Consider the following 26,129-nt stretch of genomic DNA (forward strand, 5'->3'; position numbering starts at 1 on the left):
TCAAGACACACAAAAAATATATAAAGTTTAAATATTTAGTAAAGTTAAAATAAGAAAGAAGTAGAAACAAATTGAACACTCTGAATGCTTGAATAATAATGTCATTTATTTTTACCTTCCACATAGGTTATCAGCTGTTATGACAATGGTTGTTTGATAATAGTACTTATCCTATACACTTATCATATACCCAACTTTCATATATGTGTGTGTGTATATCATTACATTGCTGCAAATAAAATTTTATTTGCAATTGAACTTTATTATTCATTTCTATCTGGTATTGGTCATAACATATGAAATCACCCAAGACCTGGACTTTTACATCTCAGATTTTCATGATTTTTAGTGTGTTGGTAATACCAAATAAATAAATTACAAATATATTTTTTAAACTCGACTGAACTGCTCAAACAAAATATCTAACAGTATCTATCTGAAGTTAATCCATTATGCAGAAAAGCATAAGACTACTTCCTTCTACCACTTTACTACTGGAAAGTTAGAATGCAGGTAGATCTGTAAGAGACATTCATGACCACAAGGTGCCTGAGACAAGGAGATGGCCTGTCATGCCTGCTGTTTTAATTGGCTCCAGAGAAGGTGATAAGAAATTCTGTTGTGCAAAGAAATAGCATGATTCCACCATGCTATATAAAATCTTGTCTATGCAGATGATATAGCTATCTTAAATGGATCACTTAGAAACTTGGGAAGGGCCTTTTTAGCAATAGAGACAGAAGGAAAGAAAATGGGTCTGCAAATCAACCTGGTAAAGACCAAATATAACCGTGCCCCGAAGAAAACTTTGTTTCTTATTTTTATCCTTGTTTATTGAACATTGAGTTCTAATCACCTGGTATAGTAAAAACGAATGTAGTGGTATAGTGAAAGTTCTGAAATACATTGAAAAATATGCTTAAAAACCAGCACCAGATATGTAATCGTATATAAATGAAAAGTAATTGTCATGAAAGTATATATTCAATTAGTCTGTACTTGTTTGACTTAATTTCAACTAGTTTTGAAATTATGATATGTGAACAATTAAGGGTAGTATAGGGTAATTGTCTCACTTTCAACTGGTGTGTTTTATTTCTAATCGCACTCTTCTTCCCCTCCCCAACCATCATCTTGTTTTAAATTATGGTAAATAATATATTGATGACAATAATGAATAATATATTCATTTGTTGTTATCTTATATAAGTGCATACATACACAGGCTGTGCATTATAAATTGGCTCAAATACTTTTCAGTCAAATGGATGATCTTATCAAACGATGTCAAAGAAAACTTCCATAATTTCACCCACCACTGTTTTATATAAATATAATGCGATACGTGTGGCTGGCACCAAGAAAAAACTTGAGATTCACAAATAATGTCTACTTTTTAATATTCTCATTATTAATAATTAAAAAGTTATAAAAGAAACCCTAAAAGGCATTCTGATATCTCAAAATTGAAGGATTTATGCTATTTTAGAATCTTACATTCTCAACATCATTTTTATATTCCAAATATTTCATAAAACAGTGTATTTGAATAAGGTGTAACTCTTTATTTTCATTCTGTTTTTATTAAAATTATTACCAAGCTTGTAGGTGTAGTATTTTGTCTGGTAAGTAGTTTCTCCAATGATATTTTATCAAAATTACAAAGATAAATTGATTTTAGTTAAATAATTGAAACCTTGACCTTGAAAGTACTACACCTACAAGTTCAGAAATATTTTAAATAGAAAGAGGACGGAAAGAAACTTAAAAATAATGTGTCATGTCACAATATTTTTGATTTCCATAAATAGTAGAGATTATGGAGGGGGTCAACCTATGTACTGGGACCCTTTAAATATTATTTTTTCTCCATCTTTTCTCATCTTTAGTAATAAAATCTTTTTAAAATTAAGTGAAATGAATTGATAACAATAAAAATAATAAAGATAATAAAGATTAGTTGGTCAGAAGTTCATGCTGTGAAGAGAAAACTGATAAATTAAACTTATTAGTGCTCACTTCTTTGTCTTCACCTAGTCCTGTCAAATGATGTTTGATGGGCTAGAAGTTAAAAGTTCTGTTGTAATTATTTTTAGTGGCTTGCTTTATGTTTTTGGAAGGCTAAACGTGAATCTGAAGTTATCCAACAAAAATTTATTTGCCAAATATGAGAATCAGAAACCACAGATTTTTTATAAAATTATTCCTATATGAGAATAAAGAAGAGAAAATTAACCTCAAATCATGTTCTTATATATTTTTTTTACAATGTGTGGTTTTTTCACCACAGGTAAAGTGTAAATGCCCAGAAAAATTATAAGAACATGAATTATAGGTAATTTTCTCATATTTATTTTTCTGTCAAATTATCTTTTTCTTATAAAGCTCACTTTTTAAATTATAAGCTAGAAGCAGAGGAAAAAATGCCATTTTTTTTTAATGATTTCTCACATTATCTAAAAACAAATTTTTTGTTTGACAATTTCAGATTCATTCCCCCAACACATAAAATAAGCCAATAAAAACATTTACACCCTCCCCTCCTTCCCTCTTCTCCCCCCTCCACCTACCAACTTTCATTGAATCTATGGTCAACTCCATCCACACAATTAAAAAATAAATTAGAGATTTGTATTATTTAATTTGTTGATTTTTTATAAATTTATTTTAGGTTTGAAGGCATTGCCATGTTAATGCAAGGCCGTGGTAAAATGCAAGTGGTATTGGTTATAGTATTTTCTGATGTCTTATGTTTCTTGCTTGAAAATAACCATAAGTATTCGTTCTTCACTCCAGAAAATAAGGTAAACATTTATAAAATCCAGGTGTTAAGTTGATACCATAATAGTTTTGTTAATTTTATTAGTACAGCAAATTTTTTTTTCTCAAAATAGTTTTACATATTTTATCATTTATCAATTAATGTTTTTTACCATTATTGATTTTTAATCTATTAGCACTCTAAAGTTTATGGTAAAATTTGGCTATCATCCTTCAGAATCTTTTGCCCAAATAACTAAACTGAACAAATCAATGATAACAACCTATTTGTAATTAATGTTCTAAAACATTTCTTTTTTTAACAAAAAAACAAGAGGGGGGTTTGGAACATTAATTTATTAATATTTAAAAAAAAATTAAGTATATTGTTAGAAAGTATAGTTTCCATTCCACTAATGAGGATTCATTTTTATTTGTTAGCTTGAGTTATAACTTAGTATCCTATTGCCTCTATTATATCAGTGATATGTCCCAATAATAATCTTTTAAATTTATATATCTATATGTATAGCATAATTCCGATAATTCGTATTGTCAGAGGTCTGAGGATTAATTTTGATTTATTGAGATATTTAAATTATTGAGATTTCCAGTAATTATGAGTAAGAAATGAAAAAAATAAAAATTGATGCGAAATTGTATCAATATATATTTACATACACATTTAAATCATCTATATGTATCAGTAATTTTGACAATTTTTTTGTCTTTGTAAACCCACAATCCTAAAAACAATTTTTATTGTGCTATCGCTACCATTTTACTATACTTTTAATGAGGTTATTTTGAACTCCTTTCCATCCTCCTTATTGTACTGTCACAAGGTTGCATTACTACTTCCTTTGGTAAAGTCTATTAAATGTTTTAATTATATCCTACTCTATAGGCTGCTGTTTAGAGGTTGTGTCAGTCAGCATGCAAAAACAGAACATTAACTTGGTTGTCAGATGAAGTACTGTCATATGCCTCTAATATCAATAAAACCTAAAGATTTTCATTCAAAAACCAACATCACATTTGAAGAAAAGAGACAATTTTTCTCTTTTATAAATTTTTTTTAATAAAAGAAACAATTGCCAGTTACATGCCTTAGTTATATACCTCCCCCTCTCTAAGAAGCAACTCCCAATTTTTTTATTTGAAAATTCCAACTATAGGACGTTTACAGTTCATGGAATGCAAAAATAAGTATGAATTATTGAAAGTACCAGATTGCATTATTTTTATCCCAGTAGTTTCCAACTCATAGAAGCTTACAGACCACTAAGCCAGAAATGGAGCCATATGTGGACCACCCTGATTGGTTGCAAAAGAGGGTCCCTCTTAGAAAATAATTGAAAATTAGAATGATATAAAGTGAATTTTGAATTACTTTTATTGTGCACTTGTCTGTTAAAACCTTTCAGATGACACACAAACATCTAAAAATATAGTTCTTATAATAAATCATCACAAAAATATGTGTTTCCAGACCCTCCCACAGCCTAATACAAGATTTTTAGCCCATTTATATTCGCAGACCATTGGTTGGGAACCATTGTTTTGCACGAATTGAAGAGAGATGTTCATGGTACCACTAGATCTGTACAAATTATTGAGATATATGAATTAGAAGGCTATGAAATATTATGAGTGGTTGTAGGTGTTGTTTTTTTAAGGGTTACTTACAAGATTCACAATTATACCTTGTATCTTCATTTTTAATATTGTAGTGTTAGCATATTGATCAGTTATTATTATATTTATTAATGTTGGGCCCATATCATTTTTATCACTTATTGTTTTATTTTAGGCTGGTGTAGTATCTCTTCAAAAACTGCTTGTAAGGGAAAAGGCTGGACAAGAATCAAGAGGAATCTATTTGATTTCATCAAATCCCAATGATCCAGAAATGTTTGAACTCAAAGTACACAATCCAAAAGACAAAGAAGTGTGGATTAAAGCAATAAGGTATTTTGAATATTTTTAGTATACTATTTTTCTAAAAGAAAATGTTTTTAAGTATAAAATGGTCAAGGTGGCTTCAAAATAGTAAAAACTCTATTTCTTGAATTCTATTATTTTGGACCCACGTTGGGGGTTTTTATCAAGGTGAAATAAACAATATACAAAACATAGTATATGAGTATAATATAATATATAGCTAATTATATAAAAGTGAACAGAATAAATTAAAAGAATATGAAAGTTGAAATAAATAAAATTTTATATATGAACCATCTTTTCCTTCAGTTTTATATAGTCAACTAATTTACTTCTAATCGAAAATATTTTTACTGAATTCTCGCTTGCATTTACACATACATACGCCCAGGGTGTTGTTTCAGGAGGAAATGTTCTAACATTACTGAATTGAGAGGTGCATACTTTACCAAAGATGTAGTTATGGTCTACTGTTGATTCACCATATCTGTTGATAACTTTTGATGTTAACATTTAAGTCAGGTAGTCTGTACAATGTGGGTAAAGAAAATATTGTTATAAGAAATGGATAATGTTTGTAGGTAAAGTGTTTAGAACCCTTTTTCATAATCAGTGTACTTTTTTTTTTATACTGCTCAGTTTGGTGGCTAACTCCTCCTGTACCCAATCTATACTAGTAAATCTAAAATGTCTGATCTTTAAAGTATTGTAAATTATAATGTTGACCTTAAATGTAATGGTTTCATTTGTATCACTAAGGCAGAAATATTCAGTGGCGGGTTGTGATGTCTCATTATTACACACTATTTTTCATGGTATTGTTATAAGTTCAGTAATAAGGCTGGAGAATATCTATATTAAATGTTCACCATAGATTTGTTAAGGATCACTTTTTTTTTAATTTGTGAATTACATACGTTATGTTGGTCAATAAACTATGTATGCTCTCAACTACGTTAATAAAGTGAAGTACACCACTATACTGGTGAAGTAACAACTATGAAAAAATCCACTTTTTTTTTATTAGTTTAATTAATTTGCCAAAGGAATTTTTGCAAAATGAAGTCATATAAACTCAAATCTAGGGTTTAGAGGAGTAAAAAGGCCCATAGATGAAAAAAAATATTCACAATGTGGAAGTTACAGCAAAACTTGAGGTCTCATCATTATATGAATAGTAAATTTTTTCTTTGATTAAAAAAAAAAAAAAGATGTTTCAATGTTAATCATAAGTATTTATTTGAGTTAGAAATTTCTATAATTCTGTAACAATTTTTCATTGAATTTTGTCGGACATAATGATAAAAATAAAAGGAACATAGGAACCTCTGGAAAAGTGGCTGTTACCATCAAAACTCTTCTTCAATTTGATAACATAACATAGCACTCTCAGATTTCTTTAGGAGTGGTTGAGGCACAGAGGTTGGTTACATGATATCCAGACTACCATGAAGTGCCAACGAATTAGAGCCTTTTCCTTTCCCTTAAAGTACTAGTTAACTGCCAGCAGTTATGTCCAACCATTAGGATGGGTAGTACCAGTGGAAAGCCTACCTTCAGAAATATTTTTTTTCTTTAGCCAAAGCTTTGTACCTTATGGTGTATGGAGAGCCTCTATCCATTTCCTTAACACCTGTATCATTACCCAACCTCTTAACCTCACCCATAGTGAATCCTTTCCTCTTTGCCAGATCTGATTAAATACAGCCTATTTGTAGCCGAGGAAGTTAGCAACCTCGCTACTGCAGCAGCACTGATTTGAATCCGGTCTGGGGAAGGGGGGACTTTTAGAGGTCCTCCCACTTATTTCTTGGTCTTTTATCTTTTTCCATGTTTTAGCTTCCCATACAGTTTTTGCTTATCTATTGATCAGTTTTATTTATACACGGCTGAATCACATCAATTTTCTTCTATAAGCACTTTCTATTAGTGATCCCTGCTTCATCCCTTCTATTTGCTTTAGTTTCTCATTTGGTCAAAAATTGTCTTACTGAGTTTTAATGTTAATGTTTAGAGTTAAAAATTATTTATTCCTTTCCTCTGGAATTTCATCTCTGTGGGTGTATGGCTCTCAAATTCTGCTTTCAGCTGCATATGACCAGAAGAAAAAAGAATGGGTTTCACCAACACTGAAAAGGGTTTCTGGCTTAATAAAAGACCTGAAAGGGAAAGTCGACGAAGAAGCCCGCATCCTCTTAGAACGTATGGCCAAATGTAGGGCTAAAGGAAGAGAAAACGGGAATGAGGACCAAAGAGCAGTAGAGGAACCAAAGACAATGGGAGCTGGGCCTTCAGTGCTAATTCCGCTGAAGGAGAGGTATAAATATAAGGGTGCGGAACCGGCCCCAATGCCCCAAAGGTCAAGCCAGACACCATTCTGTAGGGGAAGGAACCTTAAATCGGATACCTCTACAGACGGTGAGGAAGAGGAAAGGGGAGGCTGGAAAAAAGCCGTGCGAAGAAAGAGGAGGAAGAAGAAGACCCCAGTCTTGGAAGTGCCTCCGGAAAAAGGGCCAAAGGAGAGGAAAAAACTAACCTTCGCTGCGAGCGTTCTGGCCATTCCGCTTAAACCCCAGGAGACGGCGACATATGTCACACTTAAGGGAAGCGCAGCGGGGTGGACAGCAAAAGATATATACAAGGAACTCCCGTCCCAAGAATTGAAGAGCATTGGGGACATAAAATTGATAAAAGTCACCCAAAAGGGCAGTGCTCTGGTCAGGACAGAAGGCGCTGACCAGGCACAAAAGCTCCTCACCTGAGATAAGTTGAGTGAAAAAGGATTACAGGCGAGCCTTACTTTGGCCTCACCTGGAAGTAAAAGGAGTCCCCACTGGGACAGGAGTATCCTGGAGAAATATCTTTGGGACAAAATTCCTATAGAGGCTCCAACGGAGGATAAAGACAGGAGGGAGTGGCTTAGATCCTGCTTCTCCACTCCCGCGAGGGGTGGGCTGACAACTACGTGGCTGCTGGAGGTGCACCAAGCTATGAGACTCGCCCTGATGACCCTGTCCACGAGGGACGTCAGCGGAGGATGGTGGAGCAAGACCACCAGAGATTACCTGGACCCTTTGCTCTGCCTTCGGTGGCAAGAATACGGACACCCTACCAAAAGCCTGTATAAAGGAGGTGGTGCCCAGGGACTGGGCACAAAGTTAAGGAGTGCCCTGAAAAACAGAAGGATGAACCCTCGTGTTGTCGAAATTGCAAGGCGAGTGGCAGAGCAGGAAAAGATCTCCGACATTGTGCGGGCTGCAGGGAATGGCTGGGTACATCTGGAGATGGTCAAGCAGGTGAAGAAAACTTGGTATGCGTAGGCTGCATATCCTGCAGGTCAATATGGGCCGGAGACGAGTGGTCACGGACGAATTGAAAACTCTCGCCCGAAGTGCTGACATCTTGGCGATTCAGGAGCCTTGTTGTCGAAAGAATGTGGTCACAAGTTTTGGAACACGTGTTGAGGATGGTTGGTCTAGGCAGTGGCGAGAGGAGCCCTAGAGCAGCGATTGTTGTCGTTAACCCTGCCCTCGACGTTATGGAACTGAAGCAATTCACCACAGCAGATCAGGCGGCATGTTATGTCAAGTGGGGCAGAGTTGCCTTCGCTCTGGTTTCAGCATATATGGCGCCACGACAGGCGAATGTAAATATCAATGTAGAGGATAATATAGCTGCTGTAGATGTTGTCGCGCTAAAGTATAAAAGCGTGATAGTCTGTTCCGACACCAATTCGTGGAGCACGACCTAGGGTTCTGTTCACACAGACGCTAGAGGGGGTTGGTCGAAGAATGCGTGGCGAGGTGTCAGCTGGTTATTACGAGCTTCTGGTCCTACATTTGTTGGAGCAAGGGGCCAGAGTTGGATAGATGTAACACTTGCCATGGCTCCTATAGCAAAGCGTATTGCAGACTGAACCCTACGGTCAGACACGAGCTCCAACCACCAGGTCATTGCCTTCAGTGTGGTGGAGGAAGAAGGTGACGCCCTAGAAGTAGAAAAAGGCTTTGTGACCCGATCAGCGAACTGGAGAGCGTTTTCCACTGAATTGGAGGGAATACTAGCTGACAGAGAATGGGAGGAGATGACCCCGATAGATGAGGAGCCTGAGATTGACCACAGAGTGGCAATGCTTACGGGCACCATCACTGAAGTGGCGAGTATTTCCCTCCAATGCTGAAGGGCGAGAGTACGTCCAGTCTCATGGTGGACGCCTGCTCTAACACAGTTAAAAAAAGAATACTACATGCTATATGCCTCCTCCCAGTAGCTAGTAAGGTCCTGGAGCACATGATCGTCCACAGCCTTAGACCAATCCTAAGTGCTGCAAGTCATCCAGAGCAGTTTGGCTTGACCAGTGGCAGGGGAACTACGGATGTGCTGCTGAGAGTGTGTAGGGATGTGGAGGAGAGGGCGGAGAAATATGTCTTATTGATCATGTTTGACATCTCTTCCGCCTTTGACATTGTTGGTGGCCCTGTGTACTCCAGCGGTTGCAAGAGCTCGACACCCCCAGTAATCTATACTCTCTCGTAGGTAGTTACCTCAATAACAGGAGTGTCAGGATCAGGGGTATTTACTACGAGGTTGAGAGAAAAGTCGAAAGAGGATGTCTGCAGGGTTCGGTCCTAGGACCAGCTCTGTGGAAGCTAGTATTCGATGAGTTGCTGGGGGAACTAGAGGACAAGGGGTTCCTTGCCATGGCCTACATCGACAACCTGGCAGTCATCTTGGCCAAGAACAGCAGATCCAGACTAAAGACAGAAGCTGAGAGGTGTGCCAGTCTCGTAGGAGAGTGGTGTGTGAGGAGGAAGTTGAGCATGGCAGTAGCCAAGACTCAGGCCATACTCATAAGAGGCTCCACGGACATAACTCATCCTATCACCCTGGAAATCCAAGGAGAGAGGGTTAGACCGGGTGAGAAGGTGATATATCTGGGTGCTACTTTGAGAAAATTCTTCTGTACCGTCCTTTCTAGATTAAAGGCTAAATGGGTCCTCCCAGACTATTGGGTTTCACAGATCCTAACAGGGCACGAGAGGTTTCGGGGAAAGCTGCAGAGCTTTGGAAAGAACATCGACCCCCGGTGCCCCACGTGTGGAGTTCCTGAAACAGCAGAATATGTAATAGTAAATTGCTCCACCATGGAAGGACACTGAGTCAGGCTGTTGAGAAAGACCGGGATCTTTGCCCTCGCCGAGTCAGACTTTCCCTGTTTGATAGAAGAAGAGAATTATCCCTTCTTCAGGGAGTTCATTTACGGGTAGAAGGAGGTGGTGGGCCCAACTCATTTCACAATGGGAAGGACTTGACCGCCCAACATCGGCAAGCCACAGAAGAGGAGGAAGCTGACCCAGACTGAGACCAGGAGGGCTGGACCAGCCTGGTAACTGCAGGAGGCACCCAGACAGGCACCTGGAGGACCTACAGAACAGATGCAGTGGACAAGGTGCAGCTCCATCAGTAAGGTGCTAAACCTAGTGCTGGGCTGCACCACAGTAAAACAATTTAATAGAAGAATAAAAAAAAAAGAATTGGTGATCCTTGGGAGCAGTGGCATGCACAAACCCCAGCACACTACCCCATTGCTCCTGCACCCCGTATGCCAGAAATGGGAGGAGGATTCAAAAAAAAAAAAAAAAAGGTCAGCATAGGGATAAAGATAAAGGAATAAGGAATAAAGGATTTAGGGATAAGGGATAAAGGATTTTGGCAATTATGACATTACCGAGTTTGTGGTTCACATTGGTTGCTTTCTGTATGAACTATTTTATTTCGGAATCTAACCTACCATCATTACTAATTTTGATTCCTTACTATTACTGTATGTTAACTATTTTGGACAGGTTCTACTAGGACAAGCCTCAACTAATCACAATTCTTTGCTACCTTAAGACCACTTTTGGATACATCCAACATTTTTTACCTCTGTAATATTTATGAGAATATCTTCAAATAACAGTATTTGTTTCCCAATAATCTTGATTTTTTCTTCCTTCTATCTAAATAAATTTGTTTAAAGACTTTTTCAAAGCATTTATTTATATTTATAATTTGGAAAATCAAAACTTTAATTTAAACATGTTATTGTTTGGTATAGACAATTAATTCTATAATTATACTATAGTTATCTTAAAATAGTACTGTTATTCGCTGGTGCAACAGTTTAAAAAAAAAATTAAATGATGAAAACATTATTTATTTATTTTACAGAGCAGCTGTGCAAAATTGTCCTGAAGATGATGAAGAGAGTAGAGGACATGTTTTAAGTGCTGAAGAAAAGCAGAAGCAGTTTGATAGTAAACAAAAACATATAAAAGAAATTGTAGGTAAGTTATTTTGTGATCTTTTATATACTAGGCTAAAGCCACTATTTCAAGCTATTTAAATTTGTGTATTTATTTTTATTATTATTAAGTGGACAGAATGATGTACATATCTTTTGTGTTTTTTCCTTAGTTTATCTGTAAATAACTTCCCTTAAAACATCTTATCCTATTCTTAACTACATATGTTTTAGTTTATTGCAAATTTTTGTTAATGAATAAGTTTTATTCGAGAAATAATGTTCCTTAAGATTAATAAAGTTGGATGTACTGCATGTATAAGAAAGGAAGCCGTTCTATGGAAAGGGATGCACAACTTTTTTGGTTGAGATCTGGTATTCAAAGAGTGGGTATAGATATACAGGGTGAGCAAATTAAAAATATAGAGATGCACTTTGGTTCTAAGGGATTGAATAAGAAAACACTTTATAACTTTTGCTTTTAGAAAACATGGTAAAGCCATCTCAACTCAGTATATGAGATATGAGAGTGCATTGCATGCAGGAAAAGAGGAAAGAAGACATTGTGGAACTGTCTAGGATGGCCTTGGTTTTATCTATGTTCAGTCATAATTAATTATCCAATGCCCATCGATTGATACTATTAATGTCATCCTACTTCTTTTGGGTTGCCTTAAGCATATTATGTCAGTAGGAAGAATAAGTCATCCACATATAAGTGGTATATGCGACCTGGTAGATTATTAATATTGATAGAGAAAAGAATTGGTTAAAGTGAGAATTCTTGAGGTACACCTCATCTAAGAAGCAAAGATATACTCCCTCCACTTTATTAGAAATTACCACTATTGGGGAACGAGGAGATTTGAAGGAGAGAAACCAATTAAAAATGCTTTGGTTGAAGTTTTGGGGTTTGTAAGATAGGATCCTGTGACTATACCAAAAACATTTGAGAAATCAAAGAATACTAGATTAGTGATTTTCTGTTTATCTATGAAGATCTTGAATGATTCTCAGCAAATCAGATCATTTGGAGCACTAACAGAAGAATCTTGATTGGAGAGGGTTTAGAGCTGTTTGTTCTAAGAAGTTGCTTAGTTGTGAATGAAATATTTTTACATTCACTTACCTATGTATAAAATATTTAATGAAATATTAAATTAATTTTAACTAATGAAAAATTGTTAGATGAAATATTGCAAATGTGAAAATTTTTTAAATCTAAGTTTTTAAAGGAAAAAAAATGTTTTGAATATTCTGAGTCTAAATGATAAAGTCTTGCAAAATGATGGGTATGTGCGGATTTGACGAAATAGAAATTATGTATAAGTTAGGTGTATGCTTGGGATATTACAGTAACTTTTTCACTTAAAACAACTTTTCTGAATTGGCATTCTATAATATTGATTTTATAATTTTTTATGTTTTTTTTTTTTTTTAAAAAGGACTAACGATTAAACTGATATATATCAATGTATACTGATGTCTTTAATATCAACGGGGTCTTATCGTAATTGACCATCTTTCTTTGTTAGTAGTATTAAAAAATGAATAAATTTAAACTATGAAATAATTTAGATAGAGTAGTAGTTTGTTATAGTGAGGTTTGGATAAAAAATTTGTTATAATGAACAAATTCTATGGAACTTCATCATACATGCCTTATTGTTTGTATGTTGTCTTTTAGAAAATTAGTCATGTGTTAAAAGCATCATGGCTTCAACAACTTAAAACTTTTCTGTATCCTTTAATAATTGTAGTAAATGTGTTTGTTGAGGAACCAAAGTATTTTTGCAATTTCAGCTTATTTTTTTGTTGGGTTGTATTGAATACTTTCTGTTATTTGGCTTTCATCTCAATGCTTAATCCTCATTGTTTCCATTTGTCAGCCATCCATAATCCGTTCATCACTAATAGATGACAAGTACAACACAAGTTGGTTATTGCAGAAATGAAACATGTGTTATTTATTTTAATAGTGTACATATTGTTTCTGGTGAGAATGTTGATAATTTGTTATACAGAGGTTCTTTTTGCTATATGGAAGTAAGGTGTTGCATTCCAAAACCAGCCAAAACTATTTTTAATTATTAACAGTTTTAGAACAAGATATTCATAAGGTAAATGTATCTTTTCCAAAAATAGTTAAGTTATATGTTATTCAGCTGCAAAAAAAAAAATCTTTTACCTCATGATAATTTAATCCAAAAAGTGTTAATTAAATAAATAAAAAAATTGAAAATGGACTTGGCTGGTTTTGGAATGCAGCACCTCAATATGACGTTTCAAAAATTCCATATACAAGGTAAATTATTTTTTTCTGAAAGAATTTCAAATTTGTTACATAGAGTATTGTTTACACATTCTATTCATTATGCAGAGGTACAGTATTGATATTCATTGACTGCTGTCATTAGTTCAACGGGATTTTAACAAATTTGCTATATTCAGGTATTCATTGTATTGTGTTCATTACACTGAGGTTTCATTGTACAAATTTTCAAGCCCAGATGTGGTTTGTGGGTTTCAATTAGGAAAACAATGAGATAAGGGTGTTGATTAGCAAAATAAAAATTTACTTTGTTTGGAGCTATAGGGTAATTTGTACAGGTTTAAGCATTAAGGACTGATAGTTTCTTCAAGGTTTTTCATTTGAATTCAAGGTGTGCAGGCTTTTTTAGCATTTCAGTATTCATATAATATTTTATCTGTACCACTTATATTATTAATATATTAAAAATACTTTTTTTTGGATTTAGTAGGGCATAAATGTTTATTTAAATTAACATTCAAGATGCATATTCATTGATTTATTGAACCCAACATGAAAACAGGAATTTTTGATTAATCATTTACTGCTCTGGATTTTGGTATCAATTTATTTTACTTAATTCTTGTCAATGTTTGACACACTATTATCATACTTAGATTTAATTGTTACCCTGATGATGTAAGTTTCACTTGTACCTTTTTTACTGATTTTTTATTGGTTTATATTAATATTTCTACGAATCATTTCATAATGAATAAAACATTTTTTTTTCTCATTTTATACAAAGACCTTAACATAGGAGATTTGAAAGGTACAGTGAAAGCTTTTTTCCCCTTATTTTCGCATGTTTTCTATTCTCATAAATTACTAATTTTATTTATTTACATCAGCAATTAATTTAATATTTTTGGGTGAATGTCTCAATATTTTTATTTGTATAAATTAATTTAAATATTTTCAAATGTAATTATCTTTTATTTCAGTGAGGATAACAATAGTCAGTAGTTAAATTATATTCAACAAAAGCATGTTCATAGTTTCTGAAGTTTGTTAGATGCATTAGCTTAGATATATTGTGTAATTTATGGACATTTTCACTGTTTCTTTTTCTTTTCTTTTTTTATATCTTTATACAACCTAATTGTAGTAAGATAATTTTGCTAGCTTTAATACTTGTAATCTTGTTTTAGTAAAATAATGAACGTTGTCATAATATACACTTATTTTATAAAATAAATTTTTCAATTCTATTAAATTGGTTATTTCAGAAACGGCTCTTGTGCCATTTTCAGAAGCACCACACATATCATTTCTGAAATAACAGATTCCATAATATTATATCCTCCTTGATAATTTAAAGATCATTAAAGTAACTGAGCATAGCTTCAGAATATAAATGAAGGCAATGTTTAAATATGTCTTTTCTGTATTGTGATGAAATCATTTCTGTATGTTTAATTATTAAATTAAAGATGTAATTCTTGCATGTAATACAATGCATGCAATGTAATGCAAGAATACAGTATTTTTGTGTTGAATCTAAAGTAGAATTATATGAATCATTTCTGTTGTTGCAAAATCATTCTACTGCTACTTCTATTATCTCTGGTTCTGTGATACAACAACCCGGATTTGGGGCCTGGTCTCCTACAACATCTTCCACCAATTGTCTATGTCTTGTTTGAAATTGAGGGCTGCCATCTAATTTCTAAGTATAGGGATCTTCAGAGCATCATTTGCTATACCATCAGCCCATCTCAACTTTGGTCTTTCACCATGTCTTGTTCTTTTAAATAATATCGATTTTTAACTTTCTTGCTGCATTAACCAGTGCCTGAGTCCTTCAATAAGTCAAGTTAGAGGGCAATCAGGGTGATACCATTGGTACATACCAGAAGTTGGGCTGTTCTACTAAAGGAATTTTCCTTTTTCTGTATACCCGAATTTCTTTTTGACTATTCAGACAGTATATTAAATAGGAGAGTGGCTAGAGCACCACCCTGGTTTAAACCTTTATTCAAGGTAAATTCAGCAAACCCTAGTCCTTTAATTTTTACCACACATCTGACATTCCTCATGGTAAGCTTTATTAACCTATCTCGAACATCAAGGTCTTTCATACCTTTACATTGTTATGTGCAAGGCTGCCTCAAAGTCTATGAAGAGATGATGAATCTTAATGTTATGAGAATATTTTTTTTTAAGGGGGAGGATTTTGTTTACTTTGGACTTTCCTCTTTTAAAGCCACTTACGTATTGGTTCAACTACATTTCCTTATGTAATAGTAATTTTTAAAAAATGTTCCTTAACATTACTTTATATGCATGAGAAAGAAAAGAGATTCTTTTATTGTTATGGTAGAGAAATCTCTCCATTTTTAAATACAGTGTGAATAACCGATGTTTTCCAAGATCACAGTATAGCTTTGTCAGTCCAAATAGTGATTAAAAAATCCTGTAGAGCTTTAGTGAGTTCACTTTCACCACCAAAAAGCTCTGCAGGTAAAAGATCATTTACAGATGCTTTGGTATTTTTAATGAGAAGATGGGTTTATTGATTTTATCTTCAATGATTAACTCAAGGTCTGACTGCAGTCTAAATCATCCTCCATGCCTCAAAAATGTTACAACTTAACGAACTCAAAAATTTCTTTTAACTGATAGGCTCAAGAAATTCCTTTAATATCCTAAAGAAAATAAAGCATATTAATAATTACATTTTGAGTGTCTTTAAGTGATATTTTATGTATCTATTTATTTTAATTGCCTACATTTTAAATACAAATCTAGGCACAGTATTATTAGTAACCCTTTAACTGCTGAAATTAATTTTTCTCTAGACAATTTTAATATTTTGTTTTTATTTTTTGATAAATTTCAAAGCAGGATGTCATACACAAGCAAACTATGTATCTGTATTTTCATAATATTGAATTTTTGAAACATTGTAATTAGGTATTGTTTCCTCAGATACTAAAAGTCGGTATAATGTTGTGTATACATTATAATCCCCATGTTCTGGTTTAATATATTGAGTTGTGGCGAACATTTTTGGGTTATAGACAAATACATAAATAAAATAATATAAATAAGGTAACATTTATTGTGGTTTAATCCCTGGTTTTAATCTATAAATTAATGAATAAGAAAAAACTTTCCTTCATTGAGTATTTAGTTCAGGGCTTCCATTTTGTGAAGAGTAGTGCTTTAAGATTTTTTTTTTTTTTTTTTGTAATTATTTCATTGCATGACATTAATATTATGTTACAAATATTTTTTATCTCACAAGGTGCATGTTTCTTGTATTAATAGTTATTTTTAAAATTTCATCGTTGATTACATTCTACCTTTTGTGACTGGAACTTGGAACAACTTAATTATTTTAACAATTAAGAGATTATTGATTTTTATGATTTCAAATGTTTAATGAATCATTTTTCTATTGATAATATAATCAACAATCTTAAAGAACTACAAACTGTTCTAATGTTTAATTGATGAAATTTGACTTTGATATAAATAAGAAGAAATAAATTTCATTTAGTAAGCAGTGCAGTTAAATATGTTACTAACATAAAATTAGGTTAGTTACATGTAATTATGTTAAACTAAGATTTGTCTGGACAAAAATGTCCTGGAGCAGAATTGACTGTTCAACCCTTGTTGGGTTTGTAGAGGTATAGGTTTCTTATCAGTCAGTCATTTATTTTTATTTTTTAATATATTCACACTTAATAATAAAAATATTGTGTAGCCATTTTCTTATGTTTGTGTAAATTCATTCTCAATTTATTATATAGTGTGGACATTAGATAAGTAATTACAAATATCAATAAGTTCAGTTTATATTCACTATGACATACTTTAAAGGAGGAAACTACTTTCTTTTTTAAGATGACTAAGGAGGACATTTTTTTTTCTATCTACAATTACTTATATTATCTTCGGTTTTTTTTAGAACTTCTTAGACAAAAAGATCGGGAACAAGCTCAAATCTTAGAGGAAAAAATGGCTCTGCAACTAAAACTGTTGGCAACTGCTGGGGTTGAAAATGTTCCTGAGAGGCCTGATTACATGTGTTTAGTTTCTGAACAATTGGATAACACAAAAATAAGAAAAGATGTTCTAACAGCAGTAAAGGTAAAACATTTAAATGGACTTATTACTAATTTACTGTTATAAGACTATTTCATTTTTGTTCTTATTAAAGTCTTTTGGTGTGCTTTGAATAATTCAATTTATATTCTATTTAATATATAATAGGATATAAATTATATATTCCTAGTAGAAATGAAAATATAGTTTAGCGCATTAGACATTTTTTCTATTGTTTCTTTCTTATTGCTTTTTTTCATTTTATGAATGTTAAGTCGAAATTGTAATAGGAAAACAAAATGGAATTAAATTAGAAAAATAATTTAACTTTACTAGAAAAGTTAATTTGTTACTAATATTTGACAGTAGCCTTTATAAATGAATTAAATTGATGAAATCAGCTATGAAACAGAGATAGGCAAAAATTAGCTATAGGTAAAATTCATGAATGAACCATTGATAAATAAATATCTTATCCATGGCAATTTTAGTTATTAGTTTCATAGTTGCCCAACTCAGCTATGAAATATCACTAAAATGACAGTATGTCAGTGATTTCTTGAAATGGGTCCTATAGACATTTTTGGAATAGCCTAGAAGATCATACAATAAGATAGATATATCTATTTCTTAAACATTTATGGTCTCATTTGATGTATCAAAATAAATAGAAATGTTTAAAGACATTATTGTTATATTAGAATGAAACAGTTTATTGCAGTATACTGAGATAGCATAAATCAAAAGGGTCCTTACAAAATAGAAATAAATCTTCACAAGCCAGTTTGCAAGCTACATGTTTCTGGGTTATACTTACTGGAATGCTGCTACAACATATTCTGCTACCATTGCATTAAATATAACATCAAAAATAAGTAAACTGATGATGATATGTATTAAACAAAGAATTAAACTCATTAATTTTTTTTTTTTTATTGGAATTATGCACCACTTAAAAGTTACGGGATAGAGTATTGTTATACTTAATAATATAGTGTTATTTTGGATCTCTTGGATGAGATCTTCTTTAGATTTTCACCAATGACACTTTAAATGGTAAAAAATTTATGAGCACTGATTCACGGTGAAATAGAATAAAAAAATAAATTGAAAATTTTATTCCTTATATGAAAAATCCAGTTAATTTTTCTATTATTTATTTCATGCTTGTTACATACTACTGTACTTATACATTAAACAAAATAACCTTCAATTCCTGACTTAATTTTTTGTTTCAGAGTATTTTATTTAATTTATTAAATCATATTCATAAATTTATTTTATTAAATATTCAATCTATTCAATATTGCAGAAAGTAAATCAATTGGCAAAGTCCTTGTACGCCTCAGCTACTAATTTATCTCGAAGTGCTAGTTCAGTTGGTGAACGGCAAAGTGAAACTTATATTTCTCCTACATTACCCAAGCGTGCTGAAACTTTTGGTGGTTTTGACAATCAAGCATCAGTTTCCCGAGGTAAGTTATACTTTGTCAAATTCAATGTGCTAATCAACTCTCAAAAGTTATTTTTATGTATTAGTATTTTCAAGAAAATAATTATTAATTTTTTGGCTTCATCTGTTTTATTTTGTCTTAAGTCATTAAAATTGGGTTTATTCATACATGCATGGTGGAGTATTCCAGTACCCAGACTTGGTCTCTTCTAAAATCCTCCACCAGTCAGCAGATTTGATGCCCAGTTCTCCAGTTTTGGGCTCCAAAAAAAATCTATCCAACTGTTAAAACTGAGTCCAGCTCTCTTATGATTGGTCTGTCAGTCTACCATTTGCCATGAAGCTCATCATAGGTCCAAGTCTTCTTCGGAATGTAGGTTTATTCATCCTCCTTATGGTATTTTATTGGTTTATAGGTAATAAAGTAATTGCTAAGTATGGGGAAAACTCAGCAGCCCCACCACCTTTAAAGGTCATTTGTGGCTGAGGAAGTTGAGGCACCATCTTAGCAACTTCAAGTCTGCAGCAGCATTGGTTGGAATCCAATGTGGGGGGTCGACTTTTATTTCTTGGTTGCCCCACGGAATGAAAACATAGCCCTCCCACTCTGGTTAGAATAGGTTGGTTACCTGTAGATAACCATCCCTCCTCTATCCCCATCAGAAATGGCCAGGATAAAAAGAAAAAACCTATCACCTTTATGCTCTGAAAGCAACTGGGACAGTTCCTTCCGTAACACTATCTGGTTTTGTCTTCATCTATAATAAAACTAAGATGGTGTGAAGCCTTTTAAAGGGCCTCAAAAAGCATCTGTGACATATCATATTATTTCTTTCCTCTCATATGTTTGAAATATTCAAAATCTTATCATGCAAACACAAGACCTGTAAGTTTAGCCTGTACCGTGTTGATGTTTGGTATTATGGGAGGAAGTAATGAAAAAGAATATTGAAAAGTACTTTATATTCAGTATGAAAATAGTGATATTCACTATATAACCCTTTTTGTGAATAGTTCATTTTTTTTCTCAATACATTGTTATAATGGTGTTATGAAATTCTTTATCAAGTTTTGGTTAGCCTTATTTAATTAGTTAACTGGTATTCCATAAAATACAGGTGTCTTGTGATTTTTTACCTTGTTTACTGTAACCTTTCTCTGAATAATCTTATTTCATCTTCTTTAGGCCACTGAGTATCTTCCTCTTGCTCTTAGCCAGGCCACTGTTGTCTCTCATGAGTATGATGTTAGCTAAATGAAAACTTTTTATATAATTTCATTATAGATATGTACTAATAGGAGGGTGTTCCAGATGACCATTTACAAAAAGAGAGATTATCTAGTTTGTTAGTTTCATGGGATATTAATAATATCCTGTGTTACTAGGTGCCTTTTCAAAATTTATCCATTTTAATTGTTTGATAACTCATGCTGGTTTTCATTAGAAATATTGGCATTGTTGCTTGTTACTGGTGGGGGAAACTTGCGGGCCTTGTGGTACTTTTTGCCAACCCCTGATGTAACCTAGTAGTTGCTGTCTCTTTCTAATGCGAGTGGGAATACCTAGATTCATATCTTGGGATTACTGAGAAACTAATACTAACTCCCCAGTTGGGAATCAAACCCAAACCATTCTGGACTGGGCAGTGAGGGACCCTCACACCAATGTGCTCTGTCATGGCCCCTTCATAAGTAATGAGGTATCAACCCAAATTTTCTTCATGTGTTTATTAAAAACAGAAAAAGACATAATTCTATCTGTTTGTTTACTTAAAAAAGGCTTATGACACTATTGGTGTGTATTGTTTGACTAATTAGAATACCTAGAAAAAAAGCTACAAGGTTACTATTAAGAATTGTGAGTTTAATTTTTTTTTTACATTTTCCTTAGTTTAAAATAAAGGAATGTTTGAATATTATATTTTGTTTGTATAATGAATAGTTTCAAGTAATATGTTGTGTTGGTGCAGGGACTATGAGCCAGTTGATCTGCACTTAGTAAAAACAGATATGGGATCAATGGCTACAGAGCATGTATCAAGAGATTGTTTATTATCGCTTGTGAGTGTGCATGGATGTAAGATTAAGAGTAAATGCTTGTTTAATTTTTCTAGAATGAATATTGTTGCGTGTTACCCGGGCCAAGAAACAAACCACAAAGAACAGAAACAAAAATAATATTTTTGTTGCAAAGGAACAAAAATATTCACAACACTTTTAACTAACCTAGTGTTACTCTTTTCTAAAACATATGGTTTAATTCATCAATAATTTCAACTATAATCGATCAACTAGGTAACATTGTTACACTGCCCCCCTCTTAAAAACTGTTTATCCCGAACAGAACCTCCTTTACATCCTAGATTTTGGAATCTTTCTCATAAATATGTTTCCTACATTCCTATGATGCCGAGAGAAATCTTGTTTTGATTTGTCTTTAGTCCCTAGTACTTCTATGTTTCTACTACTTTCTAATTTTCCAATTTTTTTATCATTATTATGGTGCTCTCCCTGTTTTGAACTGATTGAGTCATTTTTATTAGCTCCATTACCTTTTCTTTTTTTCATCTTCTCATCTCCTATCATTATCCCTTCTACTACATTCTTTACATTTGTTAACATACTTGCTCTCTGCTTCACGTCTTCTTTTTATTAACCTTCTTCCCTTTTTATCTTTATTGTATCTATAATTTTTCCTCCTTCTCTCCAGTTATAATCTTTCTTGCAATGAGAGTTAGCGCCTTTCCTTCTTTCTCTTTATCTGTAATCGTCAGCATCTCTATCAACCGTCCTTCTCTTATCGTCGCCTCTTCGTCTATCCTTTTTATCTTTGTTTTTATCCTTTCCTCTTTCCCTGTAATAATCTCTTTTGCTAGAATGACTATCCACACTCCTAGAGTTTTCCTTATCCTTAGGCTTTTGAATATATTGTACTCCAACACCTTTTTGTATACCTTTCTTGACTACCCTGAAATCTTGGGTACACGCTACATTTTCACCGAAAGTTTTCAATTTCGATAATCTCAGGCTCTGCTGTAGGCCTAGATTATATATCCCATCAGTAAAAATATCAACAGCCATGTTTTCCTGGACATCCACTGGAACCATAACATTAGTCAACTCCTCTAGTCGAGAAACTTCCACTCTGAGCTGCTACATCGGTTTCCCAGGATTCTGTCTTCTTGTCCTGAACCATTCTCCATGCACCTGCCTCAGATGAGAGCCACACAATCTCTTGTCGAAAATGTTGTGAAAACACTCAACAAATAATTGACAAGTTATGTTACTAAAGAACCTAGTCCCATTTGAGTTCTATTGTGCCACTCGAATAGTAGTTACTTCGATACTGATTTAAAAATTGTATTTATCATTTATTTATACTTATATCTGTTTCTTATTCTGTTTTAGGTGCTTTACACAAAAAGCAATTCAACAAGGAGACTAACACTGAAACAATTACCTGCTCCCCAGAACCTCTTCATAAATTTTACAGACCTATTACCATTAATGTAAGAATTAATTCTCTTTACATGGTCATTCTACTTTTTATTTTTATTTTTTCCCTTATTCTTTGAACTTAAATGTTATTTGGGTAGTTTTTGTAATAGTATTATTATTCATTATTGTTATTAATTTGGCATACAACACATTGACTATCCAGGCCTCCTAAATCAGTAGCCGAGATGAGTTTCTGTTCAGTACTGCTCCTATCCAGTTGTGCATATTTCCATTCCATCATATTTCCAATCGCATAGTCGATCCATCAAAGTTGCACTGGCCATTTCTCCTCAGACTATGAAAAACCTCCGTCAGTTGTAAGTTTAAGATCTCTGCATGCCAGGGCATCTCAGCTGGAATTGTTTAATTACTGTAACGACATTAGACTCTTCAAATAGATCATAAATGGTCTTCCCTACTTTTGGCCCCTATAGCATGTGAACTCTCCTCTTCAAACTTGGGAGATTTAGGATTTCTTTCCTCTAATATTCACTGCGACCTTGGCCACCACTAATTGAATCTTTCTCCATTGATTATTTTGTTGGTACTCTTTGTAGTCAGATGCTAGTTTCTAATCCATTGTGGTAATGGATCTCATCTTACCCCTAAGGTCAATTAGCTTATCCCTGTAATAGTTCTTCCTTATTCCAGATCTGGGTTTTGAGATATCAGTTTGACCAATAATGTGAGTGATGTTTTAGTAGTGATCGAAGTCTACATTTGCCCCACAATATACATGGGCATCTGTAAAAGAGCTATTCAACTCTTTTGACTGTGACAATGTTATCGATTTTTTTCACTGTGATTCCATTGTATGAAGTCCATATGCCTTTATCAATACGTTTGTGGAGGACAGTCATACTCCCAATGATAAAATCTATGGAAGCAGCAAAGTTAATTAACCTTAAGCTGTTATTTCTTTTTTATGAAGGCTATGCCTACCTGTTGTTGGGACATACACATTTCCTCACTCGAGTTTGATCTGCAATTTTGAAGAAGCAATAAAATAGTTTTTAGTCTTTACAACAAAAATGCTCCAAAACAACTGTGGTTTTGCAACTTTAAAATCACAAATTTGTAATGGCTTATCTTATGCGACATTTCAAATGGAAATGTTGCCTGTGTCCAAGTAAAGCTGTTCTTATTAAAAGATACATCTTGACAAATTTTGTTCATTTAATTATGGTTTTTGCAAAAATTGTAATTTCACAATTATATCTTGTGGATTCTTCAGTCATTATCTGCGGACCCCTAAGAATCTGTGGACTTTCCCCATGTACATAATATAATGGGGAAACCCATATGTGTGTAGGGTGTTCTCACATTTTCATACTCTAATCTACAATTTTTGGAATATTTTATTTGATATTCTGAATATTTATTATGATGTGTGGTCTATTTATCTTTTGAGGGTGTTGTGAATTTCTTAACCTTTTCCAGTTTACTCTCCAGCGCACCTAACTCTGGAATTCCCAATGGAATGGAGTATCTTTTTTTTATGGATTCTGATGGTTATCAGATCATTATAAATTAGACTTTAAGACAAATCCATATTGGACACTTCTTTGATTTGACTCATCCAGAAGGCATAAATCACCAAAAACCTTAAACGATTTTCGGTGATTTACATCTTCAGGTCAAGTTAAATCTAAAAAGTTCGCATTATGAATTGGTTTTAAAGTCTGATTTACTATCAGAATTCATTAAAAAAAAAAGGGGGGGGGATTTCAGAGTTATATGTGCTGGAGAACAACTGAAGAAGGTTAGAAAATTAACGAAAAACTCGGAAGTTGACATTAGAGCATGCCTCTGTGGCAAAAATCAAACCAGAATTCCTAAAATTGTAGAAAATAGCGGGACATCCTGTGTATATGACTTTTTGTGGTTATTATGAAGTTACATTTATATTTTTGACCTTTAATTATAGTATTCAATCTTCAATTGATAATAATATATTAAACTATGGCCAATTTCAGAATTCTTCATTTAATATAAATAATGCTCAAGAGGATGCAGAAGATGATTTTGAATCTCCTCTACTTCTTATGACTGGTCAAGATCACCAGTTAGCTGCTACACAACTTTCTCATCATGTATACACTCTGTCATGCATAATTTCTCAACAAATGACAACCATTGATAGGTTTGTTCCAATGTATTTCTTTTTCTAAATTTTACAATTTGTATAAATAGTAATTTGAATAAAAAGATAAAAGACAAAAAATGACTGGTACTGTTTTAACAAATTCATTTTCAATAGACCAGTTATAAATTGTTTTGGTCTAAGGGGCATGGAGTAAATGGTGGTCATTAAGGTCCAAGAGCATAAATTCTTTTTAAAAAAAACCACCTGGAGCTAGCAGCAAAGTGGTTTTGGATGTTACAATTAGTTATAAATGAAGATAAGAGAAAGATAATATTTGCTTAATCTGAAAAGGGAACATTAAAGAGGCATTCAAAGTTGGACTTCTCAAAATTTAGCTTGTGAACAGTTTTATTTACTTTGAGTGATAATAATAATAATCTTAATAATCTTACCCTATAATAATAAATAATCTTACACACTGAAAAATTAGAGGATCACATCCTGCTAACACCAGGATTAATGGTTTTAGTACAAATAAACAATTTAAGTAAGATTCTTATGGGCAGAGCTTAAGAGGGGAGGTCCACCCTCTAGGAGAAAATCTGTCTCCCTCATTCCACAGCTGTCTTACTAAACAGCCACCATTTAAAATTTTGATTTGTTTTACATTATTTAAATATGAACTCAAATAAAAGGGTTTTTCTTAAGTTGTTTACTGAGTGGTGAGGCTATTTTGATAATGTGTCACTATAGTTTATCATAGAAGTTTCATTTTACTTCTTGACCATTGTCTTTGGTAGAGAAATATTTGTTGATCAATTTGATTATGAACTACGGCCATTCATATTCTTTCAATAAAAAACTGTATATCTCTCATAATGGACTGAAATCTAGTATTCATGACTGTACAAACAATAATAATCGCTTCCTTTGTAATAAATAGTTATCTTCTCTCTAGCCAAAGTATTTCAGTTTATTCTTTAATAGATGTCATTTATTTGACTGCAAAGATATGAAAGATAAGATCTTCTAGGTGGGAGTTAAAAAAGAATATCAAAATAATAGTTCTGATCTTCTCTGCAATTACACTATCAATTGATTTAATGATTGGAGAAGATGGTTGGGGGGTGCAGTCAGCAAAGAAAAACATAAATAAACAAAACAATATTTATTTATGCCGACGTTTTGACCTGAGTTTCAGGTCTTCATCAGGGCTATATAACAAAAGAGATAACAATCATCATTTAAAGAAACATAATATTGAAAAGAAATAGTATACAAACAAATTTGAAACTATACAAAATATTGAATTGAATAATAAATAACAAAAAATTGATAATTGAATAATAAAAAAATAATTGATTGATAATCATAGAATTAGATGGTAGCAGATTGATAAAAGTGAAAGATGAAATATAATATTATGTAGGTAAGAAGGTATGTATTATATAAGATATGGAAGTAGTGTCTAAAAAACTGAAAACTTTTTTAATCTGTAACTTTACTACTATTTTATCATTTTCATTTCGTATCAACTGTTTTGTCTTAACGGTCTTTCTTGACAGTTACGTTTCTAGTGAATCCTTTGTCCTTCCGTCGCTCCCTCTAGTGTGCCTTTCTACAAATCAATCAGTTTTAACCTACAATCCTCGCTTGACTGTAAGTCTCTTCTCTCGTTCTCATATTTCTTACATTATTCATTTCCCTTTCTCCATATTTCTTCTACCTTTTTCCT

The 26,129-nt window shown here is 33.0% G+C and overlaps 1 protein-coding gene across 7 annotated transcripts in view; it reads left to right on the forward strand.

Moving 5' to 3' along the window:
* Positions 1-26,129, forward strand: part of cyst (rho guanine nucleotide exchange factor 18 cysts) — a 168,338-nt gene that overhangs the window by 123,372 nt on the left and 18,837 nt on the right. For 6 of the 7 annotated variants that reach the window (XM_014418966.2, XM_014418963.2, XM_014418967.2 and 3 more), the window contains 8 exons: positions 2,672-2,804; positions 4,574-4,731; positions 10,918-11,033; positions 14,050-14,073; positions 17,221-17,402; positions 18,670-18,832; positions 22,219-22,319; positions 24,285-24,451. In XM_014418966.2, the coding sequence (XP_014274452.1) occupies positions 2,672-2,804; positions 4,574-4,731; positions 10,918-11,033; positions 14,050-14,073; positions 17,221-17,402; positions 18,670-18,832; positions 22,219-22,319; positions 24,285-24,451 (1,044 nt within the window). The remainder of the gene's footprint in view (positions 1-2,671; positions 2,805-4,573; positions 4,732-10,917; positions 11,034-14,049; positions 14,074-17,220; positions 17,403-18,669; positions 18,833-22,218; positions 22,320-24,284; positions 24,452-26,129) is intronic. The other variant, XM_014418965.2, reaches the window with a different exon arrangement.

This window comes from Halyomorpha halys, unplaced genomic scaffold (genome assembly GCF_000696795.3).
Source record: "Halyomorpha halys isolate HHAL.00 unplaced genomic scaffold, Hhal_1.1 Scaffold214.1, whole genome shotgun sequence".
Classification (NCBI taxonomy): Eukaryota; Metazoa; Arthropoda; class Insecta; order Hemiptera; family Pentatomidae; genus Halyomorpha; species Halyomorpha halys.